At 46.0% G+C, this 25,946-nt stretch overlaps 5 protein-coding genes across 8 annotated transcripts; 3 read left to right on the top strand and 2 right to left on the bottom strand.

Annotated features, from left to right (window-relative positions):
* Positions 1-131: 131 nt before the first annotated feature.
* On the top strand, positions 132-1,870 carry Rpn6 (regulatory particle non-ATPase 6). The gene is made up of 3 exons (XM_002138344.3): positions 132-446; positions 510-1,016; positions 1,080-1,870. The coding sequence occupies exons 1-3, from the start codon at positions 132-134 to the stop codon at positions 1,521-1,523; spliced, it is 1,266 nt and encodes a 421-aa protein (XP_002138380.1). The 3' UTR covers positions 1,524-1,870.
* Positions 1,871-2,052: 182 nt separating this feature from the next.
* AttA (Attacin-A) lies at positions 2,053-2,947 on the bottom strand. Its single transcript, XM_001360580.4, has 2 exons — positions 2,594-2,947; positions 2,053-2,525 (listed from the first exon to the last, which is right to left on the bottom strand). Exons 1-2 carry the CDS (start codon positions 2,896-2,898, stop codon positions 2,120-2,122), a joined length of 711 nt encoding a protein of 236 aa, XP_001360617.3. The 5' UTR covers positions 2,899-2,947; the 3' UTR covers positions 2,053-2,119.
* A 1,049-nt stretch (positions 2,948-3,996) lies between these two features.
* On the bottom strand, positions 3,997-4,346 carry Dro (Drosocin). The gene has a single exon (XM_001360579.4). The coding sequence runs from the start codon at positions 4,300-4,302 to the stop codon at positions 4,096-4,098; it is 207 nt and encodes a 68-aa protein (XP_001360616.1). The 5' UTR covers positions 4,303-4,346; the 3' UTR covers positions 3,997-4,095.
* A 10-nt stretch (positions 4,347-4,356) lies between these two features.
* Positions 4,357-10,623, top strand: jef (major facilitator superfamily domain-containing protein 6 jef). 2 transcript variants are annotated; one of them, XM_033378305.1, is made up of 6 exons: positions 4,357-4,476; positions 6,308-6,721; positions 6,786-7,234; positions 7,376-7,572; positions 7,643-8,833; positions 8,888-10,623. In XM_033378305.1, exons 2-6 carry the CDS (start codon positions 6,486-6,488, stop codon positions 9,068-9,070), a joined length of 2,256 nt encoding a protein of 751 aa, XP_033234196.1. In that variant the 5' UTR covers positions 4,357-4,476; positions 6,308-6,485; the 3' UTR covers positions 9,071-10,623. The 2 variants fall into 2 exon arrangements, with proteins under 2 accessions (XP_033234196.1, XP_001360615.2); XM_001360578.4 differs by lacking the exon at positions 4,357-4,476 and adding an exon at positions 4,801-4,969.
* Positions 10,624-16,863: 6,240 nt separating this feature from the next.
* LOC6898323 (prominin-like protein) lies at positions 16,864-20,688 on the top strand. Of its 3 annotated transcripts, XM_002138342.3 has the most exons (10): positions 16,864-17,443; positions 17,506-17,653; positions 17,723-17,851; positions 17,924-18,111; positions 18,191-18,355; positions 18,408-18,538; positions 18,606-18,941; positions 19,007-19,119; positions 19,183-20,188; positions 20,266-20,688. In XM_002138342.3, the coding sequence occupies exons 1-10, from the start codon at positions 17,026-17,028 to the stop codon at positions 20,539-20,541; spliced, it is 2,910 nt and encodes a 969-aa protein (XP_002138378.2). In that variant the 5' UTR covers positions 16,864-17,025; the 3' UTR covers positions 20,542-20,688. The 3 variants fall into 3 exon arrangements, 2 of the variants coding, with proteins under 2 accessions (XP_002138378.2, XP_015039525.1); XR_004468804.1 differs by lacking the exons at positions 19,007-19,119; positions 19,183-20,188; positions 20,266-20,688 and having other exon boundaries at positions 18,191-18,332; positions 18,606-18,743; XM_015184039.2 differs by lacking the exons at positions 16,864-17,443; positions 17,506-17,653; positions 17,723-17,851 and having other exon boundaries at positions 17,974-18,111; positions 18,191-18,332.
* The last annotated feature ends 5,258 nt before the right edge of the window (positions 20,689-25,946 follow it).

The following is a 25,946-nucleotide window of genomic DNA, read 5'->3' as shown; positions in this document are numbered from 1 at the left end:
CTGAATATACATATAATACACAAAGAGAAAAAGGAATACGTATAGTGCTGTAGCTGTAACACAGTTTGCTGTTTGATTGATTACAAAATTTTGTCGTAAAGTCGAGCGTTATCCATATTCAAAGTCGCAAGATGGCCGGAGCTACACTTTTCGAGCGTGCACAGGCCTTGTCCAGTGTGAATCGCGAAGAGGACAGCTCACTGCTGAATAAAATAGTGCGGGATCAGGAAGGTGCTGAGAACGATGAAGAACGCATACGCATCAAGGAGCAGGGCATCATGCAGCAGGGTGAGCTCTACAAACAGGAGGGGAAGGCAAAAGAGTTGGCCGACCTCATCAAAGTGACGCGTCCGTTCTTGAGCTCGATTAGCAAGGCCAAGGCAGCGAAACTGGTGCGCTCATTGGTAGACATGTTCCTCGACATGGATGCGGGCACTGGAATTGAGGTGAGTCTTGGGTTTCTCTATTAGCAAAACATTGCCTTTACACAAGATTCCATTTAACCAAAGGTGCAACTTTGCAAAGACTGCATTGAGTGGGCCAAGCAGGAGAAGCGGACCTTTCTGCGGCAATCTCTGGAGGCCCGTCTGATTGCTTTGTACTTCGACACCGCTTTGTACACAGAGGCTCTGGCATTAGGCTCGCAACTGCTAAAGGAGCTCAAAAAGTTGGACGACAAGAATTTGCTGGTCGAAGTTCAGCTGCTAGAGAGCAAAACCTACCATGCATTGAGTAATCTGCCCAAGGCCAGAGCTGCCCTCACCTCGGCTCGGACCACGGCTAATGCCATCTACTGTCCCCCCAAGGTACAGGGTGCCCTCGATCTCCAGTCTGGCATTCTGCATGCGGCCGATGAGCGTGACTTCAAAACCGCCTTCTCCTATTTCTATGAAGCCTTCGAAGGCTTCGATAGCGTTGACAGCGTCAAGGCCCTGACCTCTTTAAAGTACATGTTGCTGTGCAAGATAATGCTAGGACACTCGGATGATGTAAATCAGATTGTCAGCGGCAAGCTGGTAAGTAATTTGAGTTGAAATAATTAAGAATAATCGTTAAATAAATGTGCTTCTGTAAACCAGGCCATTACCTATTCGGGCCGCGATGTGGATGCCATGAAATCGGTAGCAGAAGCCTCACACAAACGCTCCCTCGCCGACTTCCAAAACGCCCTCAAGGAGTACAAAAAGGAACTGGCCGAGGATGTGATTGTGCAGGCGCATTTGGGCACGCTTTATGACACCATGCTGGAGCAGAACCTGTGCCGCATCATTGAGCCCTATTCCCGTGTGCAGGTTGCCCACGTCGCTGAGAGCATTAATCTTCCCAAGGCGCAGGTGGAGAAGAAGTTGTCTCAAATGATACTCGACAAGAAGTTCAGTGGAATTCTCGATCAGGGAGAAGGTGTACTGATTGTGTTCGAGGAGACGGCCGTGGACAAGACCTACGAGCGTGTGCTGGCGACCATTCAGAGCATGGGCAAGGTGGTGGACACACTCTATCAGAAGGCCAAGAAGCTTTCGTAAACTGGCTGGAAGTGGTGGCGACATTATTCAAATTCAACATGATATCAGCATAACTAGCAGACATTTCATAGTTTCTTTTGGTTTTCTTTTTCTGTTACAACAAATTAACAATTCTCATGCCGATTCCAAGCCAAACAACTTTTCAGTTTCTGCGCAAACATTATAAATCAATCAATTGGCAAAAATAGCAACAGCAAACCCCAACCCCAACCTCAACCAGAACACAAACCATTATCTAACATAAGACAAATTATTAATCATTTTATGGAATCGAATTGTTTGCGCGCGTGCGGTATACTAAGCAAAAATATTCAATTAACTACTTAATAAAACAAATCTAAAAGGCAGCTCGATAAGTATGTAAAGTAAATTTCCAATCGGTTAGATGAGGGTGTATTTCGATCCTGATCGTTCTACTAGGCCTCATAGGGATCTACGTACTCGCACTATTTTGTAATGTTGATTCCTTTGATAGTCCTTGCTTCAATCAGGCCTCCCATTGTTCTCGTTGGAGATCAACCATTTTAAATATTTTAAAACAATTTAAAATTTTATTAATTTAAGAAATAAATAATTGAATAATGTTGAAGGCAGCCCTAACCACGGAAGTGATGGGTAAGACCCAGACCAGCGCCAAAGTCCGTCCTCTGATTGGCGAATGGGCCACTCATCCACTTGTTGGCTGATCCAGACAGGTCCAAGTGCGTATTACGATCGGCCGAGGACCAGAGGTTGGCTCGTGCCTCGGCGCCCAGCTGACGACCAATGCCGGGGAAATTGCTGTGCGTCAGGCTGGCGCCATGACCTTTGACGTGTGAGTAATCTAGGGCGGCGCCATTGCGTTGGAACTCGAAGCCATTGGCCAGCTTGTTCTGCGAGGCGAAGGCCTTGGCATCGAGATTGTGCACGCCGTTGTTGAAGAGATTGGCATGCACCTCCTGCTGGAAGACGTCCTTCACGCCGGGAGTGTGGGTCCTGGTTAGAGAGGCACCATGTCCGTGGCTGTATAGAAGGAGAGAATTTTGTTTAGTCACTTTTCTACTAATACGTTCTTCTTCCGATTGACTTACTTGTTGTAGGCAACAGTTCCACCTGTGGTGACTGGACCCGATTTCGTGTTGCCGGCGGCAAAGACCTGACCCACCACATTGTGATCGGGATTGCCAATGCCTTTGGTCAGATCAAGGCGGGCATCAGAGCCCCCAGCCGGATTGGAGGCCAACGAACCTCCGAGAACCTGACGGCGAGCACGCATGAGACGTGGTGGTGGTGACGGAGGTGGATAATAGGGCAAGGTCTGGTAATACTGAGGCACAGCCTCAGCTATGGCTGCCAGGGCAACGACTGCCACGATGAAAATGCTTCCCTTCTGCATGTTGTCTTGTATTGGCTTTGGAACGAACGAACGCTGACTGATGCCTGATCGTGGCTCACCTTTTGCTTTTATAGCGAAAATTTCTTCCAAACGTAAAAGCAAACCCCTAGCGCGAGTGGGGAATCACTCGTCTTGTGATTCACAAGACTCATCTGCCTCCATCTGTCTTATCAGCTAGAAATTCCCCGCCTCAGCTCTCTTCGGTGATTTACTTTTGCATATTCTTTCTGTGTGGCCTGTTCTGACCTCTCCACGCCACACCTCCTTCTTCCTGGTCGCATCATCGATGCCACTTGTTGCTCCTTTTGTGTCGATCTCAGCCGCACTCAGCCCCCAGGCCCTTTGGCCGACTTGACAGCTTCAAGTGACTGCCCTTGTGGGCTTAATGGAGGAGAAGTGCTTTATCTTGCGCACGACAGATTCTGACAGTTATAAGCGATATCATAAAACATTCCTCAATTGATGTCCCGTTTTATCAATATATAGGAGCTCTTATCGCGGGCGCTGGGTGGCGGTGGGTGGTGTTTCATAATGAGTGAAAGAGAGTCGTAGGACGCGTACTCGCTTGAGTGAAGTTTCGACCAAGTCCTAATTGAATTCTGTGCGCAGGAGCAGGCTGAAAGGATGTCAGCCGAGAGCGCGGCGTGTGAAACTTTGGCGCCTTGGATGTCAACGAAAAGTTTGCACTGAGAAAAATTCCCTTGATTAATGGGAGATATAAAAACGGAATAAAATAGTTGGGAATAGTTTGGTAAGTGTTTTTAGCATAAAAAGTCACGTTTATTTTGTCTCTTCTTAGAAATGAGGATTTTGTTTGCTGATAGCCTGATAATTATTAATTGATCTTAAAATTCCTAGAGTGTGTACGTATTACGAGTAGAAAAATCGAATAAATCCATAATGATCTTTCATTCAATTGTGATTTGCTTTGATGTCTCAGATGTGACCTTTTGAGGGTCTGAGCATCCACAGGCCCGGCTCTTATCAGCGCCTAGTCCCCAGCATCTTTGCCGTTTGGGAGATAACGCAGAAAAATCCCCTAGAAATTTCTTTGTACTTCTTTATTATAATTTTTTGTTTGTTTTTATTTTGCAAAAATTTGTATATTTCGGGGGTCAATTTATTCAAACAAAACACAAATAATTATAAAAAAATGTTTTGTTGGGCTTTTCCCCTCTTGAGATTAGAGGCATACCATCAAGCCGGCCGAATTGGGGGACTCATGGCAGCGACAGCGGGCTGGATTAGTCCCAAACGATCGGCGATGTGCAGTGCCTCGCGGCGCACTCGGATGGGGCGTGGATGGGAGGTGGGGCGTGGATTGCTGGGGCGCGGCTTTCCAGGAGTGGCAGCGGCCAGGGCCCAGATGCAGGCGAGCAGCAGGAAAACGAGGCTGAACTTCATTTTGGCAGATCCGAACAGATCGAACTGAATGCCGATCGATGGAAATGCTTCACTTTATATAGCGCTGCATCGATGCGACTTTGGGCGCCTCCGCGACGGGGATTCCACAAGTTTATCAGCGCAAATCGTCTCATATTGCGACAATGTCAATGATGTCGACGAGATAGTGGTCTGGTAAGTGATTCCCATCAGTAATCATCTCGATCGATGTACGATGTACCGTTTCTTTAGTTCTCTGAAGCGGTTTTCCAACAGGTACATCGAGGTCTTTTAAATACAACTAATTTTGGCGCCTAGCTGTCACTTTCGCTTGGGTGTTCTCTCTCTCTCTCTTTAAAATTCTCTCTGTTTGAAGTCCTTTCTGTGTGGGACGTTAGCCGCGTCAAATCTCATTAGACGGAGCAGACACATACACACACGCACGCACCAGAGACCGAAAACGAAACGAAACGCGCTTGAGCGAGCTTTTCCGCTTTGAGCGCAACATTTTCTTTTTGGGGGCTCTTTTGGAAAATTCTTGGGTAGCTCGTCAAACGTTCGTGTAGAGGCCAGACGCGAGGAAAACTCTGCTTATCGATTACGCACGTAACACACATTTTCCCCTCAACCGAAAGGCCAGTGTCGTCGTCGTGCAAAAGTTACAAACAATTAGAAAACCGTATTTTGGGTGTGTGTAATCCTATGATATTTACTTGAATTAAAGATTTAAAGTTTACATAATTATCTGTGGAACAAGGCTCGTCTCAAGTGTCTCTGTCTCTTGGCTTTGGCCTTCAAAGAAGTGTGCGAAAAAATATATTGTATATGTACGAGTATATAGACAGAGATATGTACATCCATTCTCACGTGTGTGCCATAGAAAATGGATTACAGATTTCGAATATCGCCAGATCCCTTGTCAATTGTTGTACAAGTTACCAAAGGCTTTTAATCTACGCAATAATCCTTAACATATTTAAAAAAAACTGATTTTTCTGATTACTGTTTTGAATCTACAAAGCTTTCGACTTGGGATTTTAAGGCTTTAATTGCATCAGATTATGTATGTTTCAAAGGCCTTTTTCTTTATAAATACATACATATTTAGACGTATGTATGAATTGTACATAGAGCAACAACAAGTCTGTTCTATATATGGATGGTGGCAGATACATATGTATGTATGTATATACAGACACCATTCACCCACATTTGCAGCGTGCCAAGTGAACGAAAAAAATTGAATAGAAATTACTCATTCGCTCATGTCGCAGGAAAAGCTCAAAGCTAATGCAATCCACTCAACTGAATTGAGCTCTCTCTTGGCAGAGGGAGAGCGCGGTTTGTTTAGCTCTCTCCGAGTCTCAACCTGTGCTTGCACGATGTGTTTTGCACCGACAAGACTAGAGGGAAATATTCAAGGCACTATGGTGATTAAATGTTTCTGGAAATAGAGGAAAAACAAACAAGTTTTCCCTGTTAAATGGCTGACTTTTGATGAGTCTGCCAGAAGGCCCACATTTTCCCATTTCAAATATGCCCTGGTGGAAAAACCTATCGTGTAGCTGCAGGTTCAGCCATTCTCCGAGTCTTTTGCTCACATTTGAAGCGGAAGGAGATTGAGGCGAAAAGAGAAAGGCGAAAAGCGAAAGAGTGGGTGAGATGTGAAAAGGAAGCAGCTTACAATTGTAATTACAGACATCTTCTGGTCGGTAGGACATGAGCTATTTCTGTTTTGGGTTCCTCTAATCCCAAATTGGAGAGACCATAATTACACTGCTTAACAAAACAAAGAAGAGTGTCAGGGCGGTCCTTAGTCGTTATAGCCACCGAAATTTCACAAGATAAATGCTTTGTCCTAGTCCTAGTCTAAGTGTCTATCACCATGCCCCCTATTTTGCCCACCAGTGTACTTTAGTATGGGAAAAGGATTTGCATGCTTTTGTGGGGGGCAGCGGGAGGAGCAGGGTTCGGCAAAAAGACAAAACGATTGACATCCTCCTCTATTGTATTCTGTAATCCACAGCTGCCGAATGATAATGAAAGTGATGATGAGACTGTAAGTGGGGGACAAAAGCAAAGAACGAGACCCACTGGGACGAAGGAAGTGGAAGCGAGAGCCAAATAACCAAGAGAGAGCACTGAAGGAAAGCGGTTGAAGGGGAGGAAAGAGCGAGGGCTATACCAAGGAACTAAACACCACAATGAATCCCTACAATGCTGGAGGAGGAGGCGGAGCTGCACCCAATCCCTTTGGGGCGCCATCAGCGGCAGTACCTGGCTATGGCCAGCAGGGTGCGGGTTACGGCTATGAGCAGCAGTCAACAGGTGGCTACGACCAGGGCAACTACGGGGTGGAGCAGCAGGCAGCTGGATACGGTCCTCCAGGGGCCAGGCCTCGCGTGGATGTGGAGGCGACCGGCGAGGTGGATCCCAATTTGTAAGCACCCCCTCCACAGAGCGGCTCCGCGAGATACTGAACAAGATACTTTCCCCATTTGCAGATATCCGGAGGCCAAGGAATCAACGCACAAAATACGCGGCCACTCGGACATCCTGGAAATGTTCTTCGGCGCGAGCACCGAACGGGAGTTGATACCGGTTAAGAGCTTCTACTTTTTCTTCTACGCGGCCTTCGGCTCGCTCTTCCCGCTGATGGGCGTCTACTTCAAGCAGATGGGCATGAATCCGGGCCAGTGCGGCATCCTGGTGGGCATGCGGCCGTTCGTCGAGTTCCTGTCGGCCCCCTTCTGGGGATCCTACGCAGATCGCTGTCGCCAGGGCAAGAAGCTGCTGCTAGGCTCGCTGGCCTGCTGGGTGCTCTTCACCATTCCGCTGAGCTTCATCCGGCCGGAGGCCATCAACTGCATCGAGCGCCGGAATGCCACGGACTTCGTGCTGACCTACACGCGTACCAAGCGCGATCTCTCGGCCATGTACGACTGGGATCAGGGTAGGTCTACAGATCTACATCTTTCCTACCAAATGTATTTCGTATTTTTTAAATATAATACCGCTAATATCTGATCTCTAGTTTCCTGCAATATCAGAGCATAGTATTAGGACTTTGATAATATCGAATGATTTTCCACAGATCAGGGCACTATGCCCGCGGAGGAGGCCCTGGAGGAGGCCGAGGCCGCTCACAGCCGGAGCAAGAGATCCCTGCTGTTGCCCAGAATCGATGCGGGCATCTCGCCGGTGCACATCAACTTTGTGAGCAACTACGACGACAAGTATCATCGCGACTATGTGACGCCCATCTTCAGTTCCATGGTCTACAGGACGCCGGTGGGGACAGAGAGAGGGAGAGGCAATCTGCCACGATGATTACTGACCTGTTGATCTTCGCTTCTTTTAGGATATCCAAAAGGCCTTCTTTCTGCTGCTGCTGGTGATCCTCATTGGGGAGTTCTTCAGTGCCCCGGCCATCACTCTGGCGGACTCGGCAGTGATAACGCTGCTGGGCGAGGATGCGGACAAGTATGGACACCAGCGCATGTTCGGCTCGCTGGGCTGGGGCATCTCCATGTTCCTGGTGGGCATTGCCCTCGACCACTCTACCTCGTTCTCCAACCATCCCTGCGGTGCGGGCAACAAGGAGAAGAACTACAACATCTGCTTCTCCATCTTCTCGGTGCTGATGACCTGCGCCATCATCTCGGCCTCGAAGATCACCTTCAAGTACGACCCGCTGGACGAGCAGCAGCAGCAGGCCTCCGCACAGTTTGTGGACCCCAGCAAGAAGGCCGCCGAGGATGAGTCGATGAACCAGCTGGCCGCTCAGCTCAATCTACCATCACTGGCAGTGGGTAGCGGCAGCGCCGCCTCAGGGGGCGCCAGTAGTTTCCCGGCCGGCGGCCATCAGCCACAGCCGCACATTGGGGCCGAGTCCAAGGTGTTCGCGCAGACGGCCAAGGAGCTGCCCGAGTGGATGACGGTGCTCACGCACTTCAAGGACGTGAAGACGGCCTCGTTTCTGTTCGTTGCCTGGTTCATGGGCTTCGGAATCGGCCTGATCTTCACCTTTCTGTTCTGGCACCTGCAGGACTATGGCGGCACGCCCACCCTCTTCGGTGTGGCGTCCGTGATCAATCACGTGTCCGAGATCTTTGCCTACTTCTTCAGCTTCCGTCTGATCACCCAGATCGGCCACGTCAAGGTCCTTTGCCTGGGCCTGATCGGCAATGTCCTGCGATTCCTGTACATCTCGTACCTGACCAATCCCTGGATGGTGCTCCCCTTCGAGCTGATGCAGGGCATCACCCATGCCGCCGTCTGGGCTGCCTGTTGCTCGTACATTGCCCACAACACGCCCAAGAACCTGCGTGCCTCCGGCCAGGGCGTGCTCCAGGGTATCCACCATGGGCTCGGTCGCGGCTGTGGCGCCATTATTGGGGGAATGTTCGTCACCTACTACGGTACTACTGCTACCTTCCGTTGGTATGGTATTGCCTGCCTCCTGGTGCTCGGCCTCTTTATTTTCGTCAACTTCTATCGCAAGGAGCAGGGCTTCATCTCAGACATACCCGTCACCGAGGATCCGCATCAGGTCAGTTTACCCAATGCCCCAGCTACCAATCCGCTAATTCTGTCTTGCCTCCAGGTGGCCGAAGAAACCTCGCATCTGGCGCCGCACGGGGTGCCCAGCAATCCCATACCACGGGCCCTGTCCAACTCCCGTCTGAACGAGATGAATCCCAATGGCGGACCCTACGGCACCTATCAGACTACTGGCGGCAATCTGGACATTCCCGGCGCCAATCCGCACAATCCATTCGCGCAGTAAGGACACACAGTACAGTGCAGTCCCCCAGTACAGTCACAGTCACTCATGTAATCCGAAAATGATTGAACGAAAGAACAACAACAAATATAACCGCAAACATATCTTGGACATTGGCCTGCAATATAAATTGCATAACGCATAACGTTTTATTTTGATTTGTTGTGCAATCAATATACGATCTGCAAATAGCATAGAATACAATATACAACAAAAACCACACATACACATATATTTTATATAGGAAATACCATATACGCAGGGCAGGAAGGGAGGCATCCACATCGGGTATAAATATCGGGATATTGTACGACTAAACGGTGGGTGACTAAACGGTTGCAAACATTTCCGATTGGTAATTCAATAGTTTCTTTAAAAAATACAAACATTTATGTAAATTTTCCTGTAGTTTTGATGTATTTCTTAGTTAAAATATAGAATATATTCTATAATACTTAATTTATAATGACACCGTGATTGCAGTTGATTGCTGGCAATACAAATACATAAGTAATACAATACTATACAATATATATAGAAACAACTCTGTGCAATCTATAATATTTATAGGCCTGTTATATTTCATTTGCAACGCACTGGAAGCTCTAGCCGCCACCAACCAGTGCAACATTTTTGTTGGGCGATCACCAATCAAATCACGCATGAAATCACCAATCAAATCACCCATGAAATCACACATAAAGTACCTATAAATCGTGTAAAACAAACAAACAAAACGAGAGTAGGAAACACTTAAATAACCAAAATTAAAATCATAACTCCATAAAGGAATATTTACTAATTAAACGAAAGAAAGCATTAAACACAACTAAAACTAAAAAAAGGGAACTAAAACGAATAACCAAAGTAGAAAAACAAAAGTGAAGAAGTGAAGGAGACACAAGGATATTGTAACGAATGATATTATGAAAATCCGCCTCATTGCAATCAACTGTTGAATATTTTAATTTTTACACACAACAAGATATAGGAACAAAAATGATAGACAAGAATATTGAGGAGACAGACGTACATATTTTCAAATACCTACGAAAGCAAGCAGGATGCAAAAGATAATTATATGAAATATACATATATATATGTATAGTATATGGAAGTTGACGCACCAAAATCGAAGAGGAAACTACACTGTATCTGTACCTAGGAGATATTTTTACTGATTTCATCTATAGCTATCTAAATGAATAAATACTGTATACATAAAAGATATTGTTATTTTCGAGTTATGATTATTACATTATAAAGATACCTATGCTAGTTCTTGTGTACAGCACCAGATTTTCGGGTAAATGAACTTTAGTATTATGCATACTGTACAATGGCACTCGCGTTATGTTTGTTGAGCTAAACCTCTTTCTATATACATAGATACGATATACTATACCATACTATACTATATAATTAAAAATATACATACCGATCCCAAAAATCGAACCGAACAAACACAAGAAATCATGTAATTACGAGTATGTATTTATGTATGTTTAATAAACGTTTAACAACCGAGTGAAGAAAATAAGTCACAGAAAACAACAGCCAAATCGGACACCTATTGTCTTACCTTTCCCCAGCTGTGTTTACTCGAACTGAAAGACACTTCTTCCTTTCCAGACTCGTCGCCAGATTCCCCTACGAGTATAAATAAATCCGGAATCCCGTCGCACAGAACACTGACAATGCGCCACGCGTTGGGGATCGTGTTCTTGGGTCTTTGCTTGGCTGTTCAGGGAAATGGAACGGCCTCCTCACCACCCAAGCCCCCAGCAGCACCATCTATATCTCTTCCCGATTCACTTGGACGAGCTCCAGCGCCATTCAGACCGGCTCCAAGACCCTCCAGAAGACCCCCAGTTCGACTGAAACCAACGAGACGTTTGCCAGTTACCCAAAGACCGACCCGTAGACGGACGACACCGAAACCAAGATCTCAACCAGTGCGCACAACCAGAAGATCCCCAGTAGCCACCACCACAAGACGGGCGATTCCCGGCATCAGAACGACAAGGTCTCCCACAACTGCCATACGGACAACGCGGACGTTTCTGATTTGGTCTCGAATGCCCACAAGACTCTTACCAACGCGACCGCACGTACGACCTACAATCCGACCCACCTTGAGGACCAGATCACCGATCCGTCCAAGGCTGCCAACGGTTCCGAAAGTGGGCCCATCCCAGCCCACAACTCCAGCACGGGCCAGATCTCCTCTGAAGTCCACAACAAGGCGTTTAGAATTCATATTCAAGGAGCCGACAGTTGCGCCCTCAAGAGCTTCCACAAGCTCACTTGTTCCAGGAACAACGCGACCCACAAGGACTCTTGTATTTTTGTTCCCCGACCGAACACCTAGCACAGGCAATACCCCAAGGCCACCCACGCACCGTCCAACAACTGGCATATCAAAAGGCAATCGATTGATTGGATAAGCTACTGAAAGCCAGTAGATGTTCTGGACTCAAGGGATATAAGGATATGTCATCTTAAAGCCTTCTTCGTGTAAATTTAGAACTATGCTTCGCTTTCAGAGTGGGAATCCTGGTATCTACATACATATGTACTGGGTCATCACGCGATGTGGAATTCTTAGTAACTTTTCAAACCCCGACACATGACTGTAACTTTTCATTTCATTCTCTTTTAAAAGTGGACTGGAAAATTCATATAAATAATAAATGAAGATAAGTACGTGCCTCAGGAAATACTGTGTATTCATCATCAACCTATATCCAAAGGATTCAATAAAAAAGATACTTACGATTCATTCTGGATCAATGGATGGTATTTTCTGCAACCTGCACATGATGACGTGTGTATCCAAGGTGCCAGCATACCTCTGGTCCTACAACTAAGTGGTAGGTGGAAAAAAATAGTTGTGGCATTCCGGAAGCGCTTCAAGTTTGGCCAAGCTCATTCGTCTCTGCGATTTGTTGGCATTTCAACGGGCTGACGTGCTGGCCGGTTGGCCTCGAAGGGGGGGCGGCTGTAGGATTGAGGGTGGGTGGGTGGTTCTGTTGGCACGGGGGGCGTGGTGCATTGCCTGCTCATGCAATGATAAATTAAGTTTTAGTGGCTTTTGACCCATTTAATAAATTGTTAAAGTTGAAAAATGTGCAAGAATATTGCAAAGTTGCTCGATCTCCCTTCCCCTTCCTTCCCCTTCCCCTTCTCTGGAACTGCCCTCTCCCCATTCATTTTTTTTTTGTATTTAGTTCCTTTTGTATTTATTTTGTTGTTACTGCTGCTGTTGCATTCTGAATTAGGGTTAATTTAAAAGTTGCCAGTGCTACACGGACTGACCCATCGCGTCGTTTCAAGTAGTAGTCGGGGCGCTGCAGTTGGGGGCAGGTTGGCAGCCCGGTTGGAAAGTTTCTCTCGCACACTTTTCATGCCCCACTTCCACCGAAGTTTGCTGTATTTTAAATAATTGTGTTAAATTGCATAACGTGTCCAGCAGACCTCTTTTCCCCACCCTGGAAAAACTTTAACTTGCTGCTTATTAAGTTAGAGGCAACCACGACGACGAGGACAACGACAAGGACGAGGACGAGGACGAGTCCGCAGTTAACGTTATTATGTGCCATTAAAAAATTGTATATTATAACCATATTAAAATGAAAACTCGACTCGAAATTCCCTGACAATAAATAAGAAGGATATACAGGGCGGATGAATGGTGGTCTGCCACTGTGAATCCTCTCCAGCCATAATAAGCAGCATAAAAAAGGCTTGGGCAAGGGTCTATTAGAGTCCAGGGCAAGCAGCTCTTTGGTCCCCCACTCTATTTACCAAAAGAGAACGAAAAATGTGCGGTGCAAGGGCAAGTCATCCTCATGGAATCCACTCCATTGTCAGTCCTAGTCAAATCTACATAGGATGGTACATACAAACATACATACAGATATACAGATATATATGTATATGTATAGTATATCCAAAGCTAAATAAACAATTTTCTTTTATGCAAAAATAACAAGCGGCAACAATGCATTTTTGCATAAGAAAGCCGCAGCTGAAGTTGAAGTATGGCTCAGCGACAGGGGCGGGGGTGGGGGCGGAGAGAAGTCCTGCCAAGGAAGCGCCACCAAACGAAGGAATAGAAGAAGAAGAAGTAGAAGCAGAAGCCAATGCTATCTGATCTTTGTGTTGCACTGAACAAGCGCTCTGCCTGGGATTGCCATTTGATTGGAGGATTACAAAATGAGGTAGTGTATGGATTTTTGGGCTCCTGGGCTCCTTTAAAAATGAATAATAAACGGGATTCCTTTTGCAGATGCCAGCATATGCACTGTCCCTTAATTCAGCACAGCGTTCATAATCCTAAGTGCCCTGATAAACCCCTAACTCACCGACTAACGGTCCACAAGCAGATGGGAAACTAACTTCTGCGGACTCACCAGAAAGGACCAAGTCGGAGAATATAGAAAATTAAACAGTGAAAAGTCTGGCAAGAGCTCTTTCGAATTATCTATTGCAAGTCGGAAAGACATGAACCCTAAGGAAGTGTTATTTAGGGATCAAGAACCTTGACTATCTATACTACGTGATATTTACTTTCCTGTCCCGTCACAGCTTTTGTGTGTATGTGCTGTCCATCCATGGAGGTTCCACTGTAGTTGCATTTCGCAGGGCAAACGCACTCCTCCACCCACTAACGCAAGCATCTACAGTTTATTTTGCAACATTTGCAAGTGAAGCCACAATGAACATGCGGCGAGGGCGAGGGCACCGCTAAGGGAAGAAGAAGACCCAGACCCAGGGAAAAAGGAGAATCAGAGTACGCAGACTTGAGAGCAAAAGAGGAGAGAGAGAGAGAGAGAGAGTTTGAAGCAAGAAGCAGCCAGCAAAGGCGAAGACATTCAGCCGCAAAAAGTTGACGCTAGCATGTGCGGGTGCAACTATGTATCTCTCTAGGAAGGGTGAAAGAGAGGGGACTAGTGGTAAAAAGTGCTGAGCATAAATAAGACATTTGCGTGTGTAAGCAGCAACAACAAGGATGGCTTAAAATAACTCCAGCACTCAACATTAGTGGTACTCGTATTCCAGAGTAAGATTTTAATATTTCTCAGCATCAGATCAAAGCGAATCCGGCTTCTGTGGTGTTTTCCCTAAGCTGCTGCTAGGTTACAGGCATCCCAATGGCCATTCCAATGATGTATACATTGTGAGGAACCTTACCTGGAGACCCACATTCATATGTATGTACATATGTATGTACAAAAAGGCTAGTTTTATTCGAGTAGGGAAAGGAGAAATAATACCCAAAATCCGGTAGATGAACAGCTCACCCATAGAACAAAAGCAGCAGCGGAATAAAGCAACAGAGGAGAGACAACAGCAGAGAGCGAAGAGCAGCCGAACAACAACACCGAAACTCACGAACACGATGCACTTAGTGCTCAGCCACCCACACAGAGAGCTCAGCGGCGAGCCGAAGCCACGATATGACTCTTTTTCGAAGAAGTACCGTTGAGCCGAAAAGACGACTTCGAACGCCAGCTTGGCGAGAACGAGGAGTCGAATTCAAGTGATCAAGAAGAAGAAGAGGCTAAGGGCCAGGTGCAGCGGCAGCAGAGGACCGGGAGACCGAAGAGTACAACGACAACCACACAGACGACACAAGAGGCAACGTCGCATCGTTGGACCCACGGGTAAGCTAGGCGATGGCCAAGATTTGGAGGTGCCTAGATTAGGAGTGCGGTGGGATCAGTCAGATAGAAGTAGAAAGGTAAAATGGCAACTAATATATAAAATACACCCCTCCTTCTCTTGCATAACCCATGGTCGAACATCAAGTAGGCTTTCTGTTGCTACACGCTCCGCTCCGATCAAACTCTTCTTTGGGAATACCGCTATTGCAAAAGTGCTTGCCAAACCAAAGAGGAAGAAAACAAAAACAGCAAGAAGGAGCCTGGTGTTAGCTTTCCTGGTAGGTGGAGGGATTCTGCAATAATTTACAAACTGCTTTGTTGCAACAAGCAAAATGTAATGCAAAATGCAAAGTCATCGCTCGCCCGTTGTCCTCGAGTGCTTATACCGCCCCCAACCCTCTCGAAATCTCTTTATGCTGCCTTCTGCGTCTCCTTCTCCACCCAACCACTCGTGTGGCCAATTGTTGTGATTTTTTTCTGTGCAATTCGTGTACATGCATTTATTTAAATTTCTTTGTCCTGCTGTCCAAGGTGTGTTAATATTAGGTGCGGCATTCCAGCACTTCGGGAAGCTTATTTACTCCCTGCCTCACCTTGTATTACTGCATCTTGCCATTTGCCCTACCAATCCCCCCCACCCGCATTTTGCCAATGTATTCATTGTCTGTGAAATTGTTGTGTGTGTGTGTGTGCTTGTGGTTCCATGCCGTCGCATAATGTCTTTCTTAGCTGTCTCTACTTTCGCCATCCCATTCGTTTTCAATCTCCCTATATCCCACACCCTCTAACCTATACCCTATGCCATTTCCCCATCCCCAATCCTGGTGAAGAATGCAGCTTGCGGTTTTTCACATGCGACAGCATTTAAGTGGCTGCCGTTTGTCTCTCGCGCTAGATTGCTTTGGATAAGTAGATATATACCTCTGATTCCGTATGGTAATAGATATATGCATGTGTCCCAAGATTTAAACAAATTTTAATGCGATTATAAATCGTCTTCTGTCAAGATGCCAAGCAGCATCCTTTATCCACTTTGGAATTGGCCTGGCAAGCATTCAATGCGATTATATTTATAGATTTGCTAATCTATCGTGTGGCTGGTGGTGGAACAATCGAGGCTCTGAAGATCTCGGGCTCTCTGGCTCAGGCAGAATGTCGAAGGGATAAAGGGTAGAGCTTTAACACGATTTGAGGCTACCCTTAAAGTGGCACAAAGCACTCATAACAGCATCAACCACTGGCACAGTTTCCGGCTGCCATTCATTCAACACAACACCCCTTCCGCTTTGCTCGCCATTTTTGCCAATTTTCAATCTCGACCTGCCAGAATTGGTCCATGCGACGGTGAACTCCATTATCATTGTCATTAGGGGCCTTTTTGTGCCTGTGCCTGTGCCTATATGGAGGCTTCCTGCGCATTCCGTTCCCTCAGCACGCACTTAGCTCTCTTATAGTTCCTGTTGCTGCCAACAACCTTTCACCTTTGCCGTTGTTGTCTTCTGTCTGCTGGTGCCTCGGCCAAAGCCCAAACAAAAGGAAAACCATTTTCATGCGTGCCTGGGAAAAATCAAAAGAAAGGGGCAGCGGGCACACGAGAACGGCGGAACAATGCCTATTTTAGTGAGATAAGAAAGCAAGCAGCAGTGGCAGCAGCAGCAGCTCTTCAAAGCAATTTCCAAGTGGCCCCGAGAGTCAGGTTCAGGCCCAGGCCCAGGCCCTGGTCCAGGTGCAGGTAAAGAACCCGAGTCAGGTGCAGGCTCAGGCACACGGACCCACCACTCAGTCATCGCTTAAGTGGGTGCCGTGAACTTTTCCGGGACGCTCGGTGCCTTTTAATACCCTTAGAGCGGATTTTGCTTGACGATGCGCTTAAAAGGATATTCCGTAAGGACTGAAAAATTCCGAAGACTGGATAGAATCACATATTGCAATCATTCCTATGCATGTTGGGGCTTCTTACTGGTGTAGCTGTAATAATATTTTATCAGAAATGTAATCTCAGAATCTGAGAACATTTAACCAAAGGCTTCCATGGATAAAGACATTCTTATGTGTCTCAGTAGCAATAAGCAACCGATTGTAGAAAAGAAAACCAAACCAGCATCAGATTTAAGTGTCATTGGTGTCATTTAAGTGTCCCTATGTATATCACTCTGCTCAACACAAAACAAGTACTCATGTGTGCTTCCTACATTTGTATATTTACACATAGGACCACGACCACACAACCGAAAAGACAAGGATCTGCGCTACGAGAAGTATTCGAAACTGAGGTTTTGTTGACACAAGATGACATCAGAGGTACATCGGCGATGGAAGCCCCGAAACCCGGTTTACGTTCTGGTTCTGGCATTACTAATGATGCCAGTCCTGGCTCAGTTGCCCGATGGAAACGAAGCATTTGGTAGACGAGATCCAAGACAAGACACAACCGCGGCGGCTGGTGGGGATGAGGCGGGTAGTGGTGATGAGGCGGGTAATGACACAGATCGGTCATCCTGGTGGCGCGCGGGCTACGAGGGCGATGGCACGACGCACGAACAGCTTGGACAGGTGCACTGGCCTCCTGTCGAGTACACAAAGTACAAGGGGCGTCCCAACTACACCCGGGATTTTACCTCACCAACCACATCCCTGAATTTTGTCTACAACTTTACGAAAAGTCTCTTCCGGCTGGTGTTCACCGACGATCCGCCGCTGCCACAGAGTGAGTATCACCCACGAACTGACTCCACCATCCGATGCTTCAATTGGGCTCCTGTGCTATAGAATATATTATGGTGTTGGGCGACGACGTGCTGGCCCTGGGCCCCAAGGTGGAGCGGAACGATTGGACCGATCTGTTGGCTCGCTACTGGTTGCTTCTTTTCTGCGTGATATTCTTCATGGCCGGCATCATTCTCATCCCGTGTATCGGGTAAGTGAAGACTCATTCGCTATGAGGAAGATGCGACATTTGAATCCTATTCTCTGAGGGTTCCTGCAGTGTATGCTATTGCTGCCTCTGCTGCTGTCGACGGTGCAAGCAGGGATGTCCGGCATGCACTGTCGCAAGGGACTTCAAGCGGCGCATCTGTTGCGGCATATGCCTAGCGATACTTATCTTGGGTCTATGGTGAGTCTTGGTCTGGGTCTGGGTCTGGATCTGAGTGTAATCGCCCTAGTAATGTGTTCGGAATCTCCGCAGCTTTGGCGTCTATATTGCGTTTGTGTCGAACAAGTTTTTGGATCGGGGATTTGACGATACTTCAATGACAATGCGGCGCGGCAGCGAGGACACTTGCTCCTTTCTGAAGGATGTGGCTAATCACATCACGCATCTTTTTTTGAAAAACTTTATGGAATTGGAGACGCACATTATCGATGTATTGGAACGTAAGTTCATTCAGAGTTGCCATCCCTTTGTGCCTTGTTGCCCCCTTCGCATTTGCCGCCTCCTTTCCACCTCCTGTAGATGCGGATAAACACATCTTCCTTGACCTCGCGGATACTTCCGACAGCAATGCGCTGGCTGAATTAGAGCGCATCTTAGACAACATGCCAGAAGCTCTAATCATCATGCGTAATCTGGATGTGTTGGAGAAGGAATTACGCATGTATGGGTCCCAATATCGAGACTGTAACTATGCAAATAACATGTTGGCCAATTCGAATTTATCCTCTCCTTTCAGGTCTTCGAGGAGTGAAACGAGACATTAACCATGCATGCGCCGTTTTATGCCAAAGAACCGACACCTGGTCTTTCCACCGCTATAACGAAATTCCGGAATTAGGCTATGCGAAATGCCTACACTATGATCAGGTATTATCTATTCTATTCTATTGAGAAATACGTGACACCCTACCGCTACTGACTACGTTTTTTGCAGATTCCCAATACAACTGTCTATGTGGAGGGTATCGAAACGATTATTAAAGAGAAATATTTTGAAATACCGAAGAGGGCCTTGGTTCGCCTAAAAGAAGTAAGTGACAAAATCCGTAAGCAGATGGAACTCATCATCCCGCCATTGAAGCGAGATATCGGCAGGGGGCATGGTACCCTTTTTGGATATGCCTCAAAAATACGTAACATAATTGATGCAGTGATCAGTGATATTCACCTCAATACCATGCGTTCCACAAAGACCTACGACGATGTCTACGAAAAGCTTGGCCAAGATCGCGATGATATATACGAAATTACATGCGTCTTAACCTTCATAGTAAGTAAACCTGCCTTTCCTTGGCCTTATACCTCGCCTATACGAGCAAATTGCTTGCATCGTAGCTTATTATAATCCTGATATCGGCACTCTTGTGCGGCTGCATCGGTCCAAGTCGGACGGCAGCTGGTGGACTTGGATTCTGCAGCAAGTCAACGGGCGCCTCCTGTCTGCTAATGTGAGTGCGCTGCCTTTAGAGGTTTATCTCTATCGTTATCTTTTATGCTTGTGCATATTTCAGGGCCATGATTCTAATATTTATTATTTACTCGTTCGTTACGCTGGTTGGACTATTCTACTTGCTCATCGGGGTGGTTACCTATGAGGGAGCCTGCGCCCCGACGAGCGAAGGCGATAAGAATACACTCTTTCGGGTGCTGGACGCAAAGCTAGATGTAAGCAGATTGTTGTCGCTCACAGGTGAAGATTTCGTTTTGCCTCCCATGCGTATGTCGAATGCCATCAGGAACTGCCAGGCAAATGAGTCCATCTTTCACCTGCTGCAAGTGAATAATCTTTTCAATGTCGACGACCTGATACGCCTGCAGTTGTCACTCGATGACCCCAAAGAAACTAAGCAGTTTACCGACGATCTGTCAATGCTGTACCTCTTGACTGAAGGGGAAAAAAAGCGACTTCGTGAGATGCGTAAAGGTAATCTCTCCACCTACCACGGCAGCTCATACCTACCACACCTGTGCACTCGTTATTCAACTTACCCTATGGTACCCAATATTGCGAATCATTTGCGAGTAATCGCCGAAGAAGTCCTTGTCAGTAAATTAAATTATTATACGTACCACGATGGTGACCCGCCCGGCTATAAGGGATATAGCACCTACCATTATTACTACTGGAATGCTCACGTGTCTTTCCATAACAGTCGCATTGATGTCGAAAAAATGTATAACACATATAACGACAGACTAGTACAGACAACGAATACGATGAAGCGCCATGTTAAGAAGATCAGTGAACTTATTTTGTACGAAAACTTAGATTTTGGCGATTCAATTGATATCTTGCTCTCTAGGATATTAAGGGCTGAGAAGTTTATCCAAAAACAAGGCAAGGAGTTTATCAATAATCTTGCCAAGAATCTTACCGACGCCATCAACAGCCAGATCCGCGAATACATAGATATGATAATTAGTGAATCCAACAAAAATGTCGGACATTGCCAGCACCTCGCCTACATTTACTATCGTGGCGTTCGTTTCGTTTGTGAGCGCCTAGTGAATCCCCTAGTGAGTACAGACATCACATCACATTCCATACTAGTTTCTAGCTGATCTTGTTTATGTGATCATGTTTATCTTTGCAGAATAGTGCCTGGGTGGGGTTGCTGCTGTGCTCCTTGCTCTTCCTGCCGATACTCTTCGTATGCCACCGTCTGATGTGCTTGTACCTGATAATATATCCTGCGGGCCCAGTGACAGTTGGCCACGATTGTCCAAGGTGCAGAGCTCGAGCATATACCCCACGTCCGCTTGGTACGGATTTCCCCGTTGGCATTCCCCACCCCCCAAGACGTTTGCTGCAGCAGCAGCCAGCAACGTTGCGGATGCATGCGGAGAAGCGCAAGCGGAAGAAAGCGTAGAAGGATCGCTCCCCCCATGCTGTTGCTGTTGAATTCTAAATGAATTGTGGACAATTCTGATCCAATTTGATAATGAATTTTGGGTTCCAAAATACACAATGTTTTCATATTAGCCATAAAAAAGATCAAATACTGAATGTGTCCAGACATACGAGTATGTATCGTAGATTCGCAGTACGGGTAGGAACGTCATTCGTGTCATTCGAGAACCGTAGAACAGTCGCATCATATTTGTCGAGATCTCTCTTTATTTTGTACGGGCTAATGAGAAGCCGGAGATGGTTATATCAAAATGGATTGTTGTGTTTCGCAATCAATCATCATAGATCATAGATCTCTCACGATCCCTGAGATGAAAACTGACAGATTATACAGAAGTTAAATACAATTCGGTTTGATTTAAATATATTTATTAAACATGAATATGTTTATTGTAATGTTCAAACATTATTGTACTTGAAGAACAAGATTCTATACACGTTTACTTACCGATCCCTAAATTTGACTGAAGATATTTATGAATGCCCGTGTGTGGGCGGAGAAAATATCTGTAAGCCCCTAAAAGTACGACTACAAAGGGTAGAAAACACTTATACAATATATGTAGTCGCAAAATATCACTTATGTATGCATGCAATCATGTAACGATGTATCCTTTTCGTGGGTCTAGCCATAATAATAGAAAACATAATTGTACCTGTCTAGACTTTTCTTTAAGGTCTTGACAGTAGATATGTCCAGCCTTGGTTCAAAAAGCACGTATATACTCGTAAATCTAAGGGTAACTATTCGGGCCTCAAGGCTTTTTTCTCTGGGTGCTATCTCTAGATAGCTTCTAAGTCATGTCCGCGGTTTGCACCTATTTTTGATGGCCTCGCCAAGGACATGCCATTAACAGAAATTACAAATACCTCTTGCGCATCATAACGGAATTAAGTCCATCAGGTGGCTTAAGGTGCCACGGCCAGCACGGAATGTGTGGTGAATGCCGAAGCAATTAACGCATGCAAAGGCTGCCTACCGATTTCAACGAGCTCATTAAGCGCTTAAGCGAAAATGCCAATAGCAGGCTAATTAGTTGGAAACCGAATGGAAGGATTCATGGGACGGTAGATGGTGGCTGGCTCGAGGTGAGTACTTTGGTGCAGAGTGCGAACAAAGTTGCCGCCGCTCGTGGCACTTGGCAATTGCCACTTGGCGACGATGGCGCAGGTCCCTCCGCCAAACCTTGGTCCAGTTTTGGTTTCCTTCTCTCTCCTGCGGCATCCGTTTCGTTTTGTTTCTGTGTGGAACTGCTCCTTGCCCACCTGGCCAAATACTTGTCGAAACTTTTATAATTATGTTCGAGCAATGGCAAAAGTTTTAGCCACGTCTCGGACTAGGACTTCGACTCCGTCTCGCAGTCAATGTCTGCTCATTTCTTTGGCAAGCTTTGGCCGGGCCGCAGTGAAAGTTGAGTCCTTCCTCCTTCCGCTTTCAACAGTTTTCAGAGTGTTCCGGCATTTTTTTCCCTTGCTTTTCAAGTGCTGCTCGTGGGCGTGGCAACAAGTTAATTATGCGCCTCTTTGACGCTTTTCGACTGACGCTGTGTGTGTGTGTGGCGCTCCCCACTTCCGGTTTATGTGACGGCACTTCCTGTGCTTCTGAAAAAAAGGAAATTAAAAATGTCGCCCAGTCAAAACGACGCCTACGCCTTGTTAATTAAATATTGTCCAGCGCCAAACAAAAAGGCTATAGTCGACATTTCCCATAACCAAAAATCGAGAAATCTTTCCACAAGAAAATATTAAAAACAAGAGTCGCACTTTTTCTTTGGTTTCTTAATTTGTTGATATATAATTCCTGGATTGGTTCCATGTTCTATTAAAATACTCTGTATCATGGCCAAGTTCCATGTTTTCAATATATTTTTCTTGATCTCCAGGTCGGAAACGCTTTGAGTACAGGGTATATAGAGAGCAGAGAAGCTGCAGTTTTTTAATCAATTTAAAAACGACACTTAAATGTGCCTTTTGCCTGAAGCCAGGGATGCACACAATACCTAGATTTCCGCTCTTTTAACAGGAAAGTGTCTGTACTTATTTATTTTAATTTGTTATTTCCTACATTGTTTTTAGGTTTAAACTGTTCATATTTTTTCTGGGGATAGCGGGTATTTGTTGTTGCCCGTCCCTGAGGCTGGGCCTTGTCTTTGTCCGGACTCTTCGGTGCCTGCAATTATCGACAAATTTAATTAATGCACCAAGTGTGACAATGTCCAGTGGTAGAGTGGGTGTGTCTGTGGTAAGCTGTGTGGCATGGGCAATATTAACGTTAATTCTTTAAAGCCCTCCATTAATTAGTACCATTGGCAGCACTTCAGGAATCAACCAGTGGAAGAAACTGCCGTGCAGAGCATGGTGTTAATCTGTTTAATCCGTTTATAGGTAGTAATTGATATTATTTCAAATATATCAAAGAACTAAGGAGCTTAAGGAGCTCCTTAAGATAACCAATTTGAAAAGCACCCCAACCTTTTGATTATACTATATATGTTACATAATATCTGAATACATTTATCTGCTTGAAATGCTTCTAAATGAAACTGATAAGACTGGAGAAGGAATTTGTGCTTGAATTCAATTTTCAACTGGTTAAATACAATTTATGGCCAGCGAATTTCGTTTCCCTAGCATATTCGTAGTCGTATAAACTACTCCCCCCACTAAGAACTCTGGCAAATATTGAAACAACTTTGTTCCAGTTTCAAACATCACGTTCTGCAGATTTTGACTGCACAAAGGCGAGGTGGGGGCAGGCGCTTATGGGGCGGGTGGAGCAGAACGAATTTCGAATTCAATTTGCCAGCGATAATTCCGGGGAAAAGTCGCCTCAGCGCAAAAGCGAAAGCTGTTTGCGATTGGCACACATGTCGTATGCGTAATTTCAATTTAATTGATTTCCAGCGCAAACGCTCGATGTGGCAGCCTTCCGTTTCCCCTTCCCATTCCTCCGCCCAATGCCAAGCAAACTTTTGCGAAAAGCTTTTAGGAAGGACGCGCTCAGTCATTTTTTATTTGCCGCTTTGCCAGCTTAACTTTGACTGCCACAGCCATTTGTTGAAGTGGTTTTAAACAAAAAAAATAAATAGAAAGCAGCGAATATGAAGGAATATTTCGACTTGAAGGTGCCCTGTACTCTGCTGTTAGAGAGAGAGAACAATAAACTCTCATTTAAGAGCAGCATTTAATAGGGAAAGGCAGCTAAGACACCCACAAATGGAGGATTTATTGAATCGCTTCGAATATGTTGATGGCATACGTTTCCACCAGTACGGTATACCCTTGCAAGCTACGAATATCGTGTATTAAACGACTAGAAATCCCTTTCAACCGAACCCAAATGATTTGATCCCATCCAAACCGAGCCGAACCAGGCCATACCCCTCTTTGGCTATCGTTTTTTGCGCATTTTCAAATAAATGAGCAGCGTTCAACGTGCCCTGATTAATACAGTTCGAGTTGCCACTCCTGCCTCCACAGAACTGTGCAGAGGCGATTAATCAAACGGCAATCGGTCTTTACAACTGTGCAAATTAAAAGTTGAGCTCCGAGAGATGCTCTCGAGATGGCTCAATCTTGATTTCTCTGCCATCTTGCATTTAACCAACTTAAAACAGATTGTGTCTGAGTCTGGCCAGTGTGGGTGGTAAATTTAATAAACTAAAACCATTTGCAGTTCACTGAACTGACAGTAAATAAATTTAACCTAATTCGTACATGTCAATAACAACAGCACATCAGGACAAGAGATGCCATCCCTTGCCGCCTTCTGTCTGCTGTCTGCTGCCTTTTGCTTTGCTTCTGCTGGAAAGAATGTTCCCAAGAAGAAGGAGACGCCGAAGAAAGCACATACTCGTACAAAAACATTTTGCCATTGCCCAGACGTGATGGGGACACCGCACAGTGGGCTGAAATGTTTTGAGACTAGGCCAGTGCTTCCTTTTGTTTATGCCACTAGTCTGACTTGTGCCTTCCACTGTGCCTCTGCCGCCCTGTTATGAAGTGTAAAGCAGGGATAATGATAAAACTGACTGTGGACCTCCCATACCTCCCTTCCCCCTTCTCTTGTGTGTGTGTGTGCGCGTTTGGCGTTTTGCGTTTTGAGTCCTGGGCACCACATGCTTCTGATGGCTGCAGTTAATCCACTTAATGACCCCGATGATTTTATTGATGAGCGCCAGCGTCTGGCCCTAGCGCCTAACGCTAACATATGCCGCCGCCTTCGCCCCAGATGATGAAGATGCTTCTCCCAGCCCTCCTTCATTTCCTGGCCCTTTTGCCTCCTGCTCTCCTGACGCTGCTGTTGTCAACGCCGCCTGTGCAGTGAGGCGTGCCCGGTTGTCCTTCGTCCAGGATGGATCCCTGGCTATTCCTCTTCCTTGGCATGTTTGTTTCCTGTTGATTTTTCGGCACCTAAATTAGTGCCAGTGGGTTGGGATTGGGGCTGGGCTAAACTGCTGGGATTTTTCCTTTTGATAAAATACCACTGCTGTCAGCCACGTCCTGCGTCCGCGTCCGCGCCCGCACCCGCCCTCGTGTCCATGTCTGAGAGCGTGGGACCAGTGTCCTGTTTGTGTTATTTATGCGATGGCATTAAAATACAATTTTTATGCCAGACTTATCCTTTGACTCCCGCATCGCCACCGCCACTGCCATAGCCACTGCCATCGCCACCTCCATTTCCAATCCCAATCCCATTGCCATTGCCATTGCCACTTCCACTGGCATCATCATCATCATCCGCATCCGCATCCGTACTCGCATCCACGACGTAGCGTCGTCTGGGGGCCAGCTTTGGAGCATCTTTATTGAGTGTAAATGCGCGTGGCGAAAGCATATTTATTTACGTTGAGCTGCTTATTTATTTGGCAAATGGTTTTGCATTTGTCAACAGCAGCGGGAAAAGCAGCACCACCAGAAGCTACAACCGAGTGGCGAAAGACACTGGAACGTGAAATGGAGCCGGCGACAGCTTGCATTTCAATTTGGACCACGGCCCCACTGGGTCTGGATCCGGCCAAAGGGGTGAATCCACAAATTTAATTTATTTTTGTGTATTTTTGGCGCTATTTAACAGCTTGTTTAACTGCCATAGACAAGCTTCAAAGAATAGTTTGTTGAATGTGGTGTCCATCTAACTATTTCCCAGGCCATTTTCGAATAAGAATGGAAGGCATTGAGAATGGTCTATAGTTAATCGGAGCTACTTGGGATATATTTAACCGCTGATAGTGGTTAAGGTTGGTTTAAAGTTGCCCAATCGATGCCGAACAAGTTGAAGCGATCCTAAAGCGTTCAAAGTCTTCATTTATCGCTTCAAGTCACTCCCTATTCAGTTATGCCTCAACGAAAGCCATAAGTACT

Source organism: Drosophila pseudoobscura, chromosome 3, assembly GCF_009870125.1.
Source record: "Drosophila pseudoobscura strain MV-25-SWS-2005 chromosome 3, UCI_Dpse_MV25, whole genome shotgun sequence".
Taxonomy (NCBI): domain Eukaryota; kingdom Metazoa; phylum Arthropoda; class Insecta; order Diptera; family Drosophilidae; genus Drosophila; species Drosophila pseudoobscura.
The sequence above is the reverse complement of the archived record's forward strand: the minus strand, read 5'-3'. Positions and strand labels throughout refer to the sequence as shown.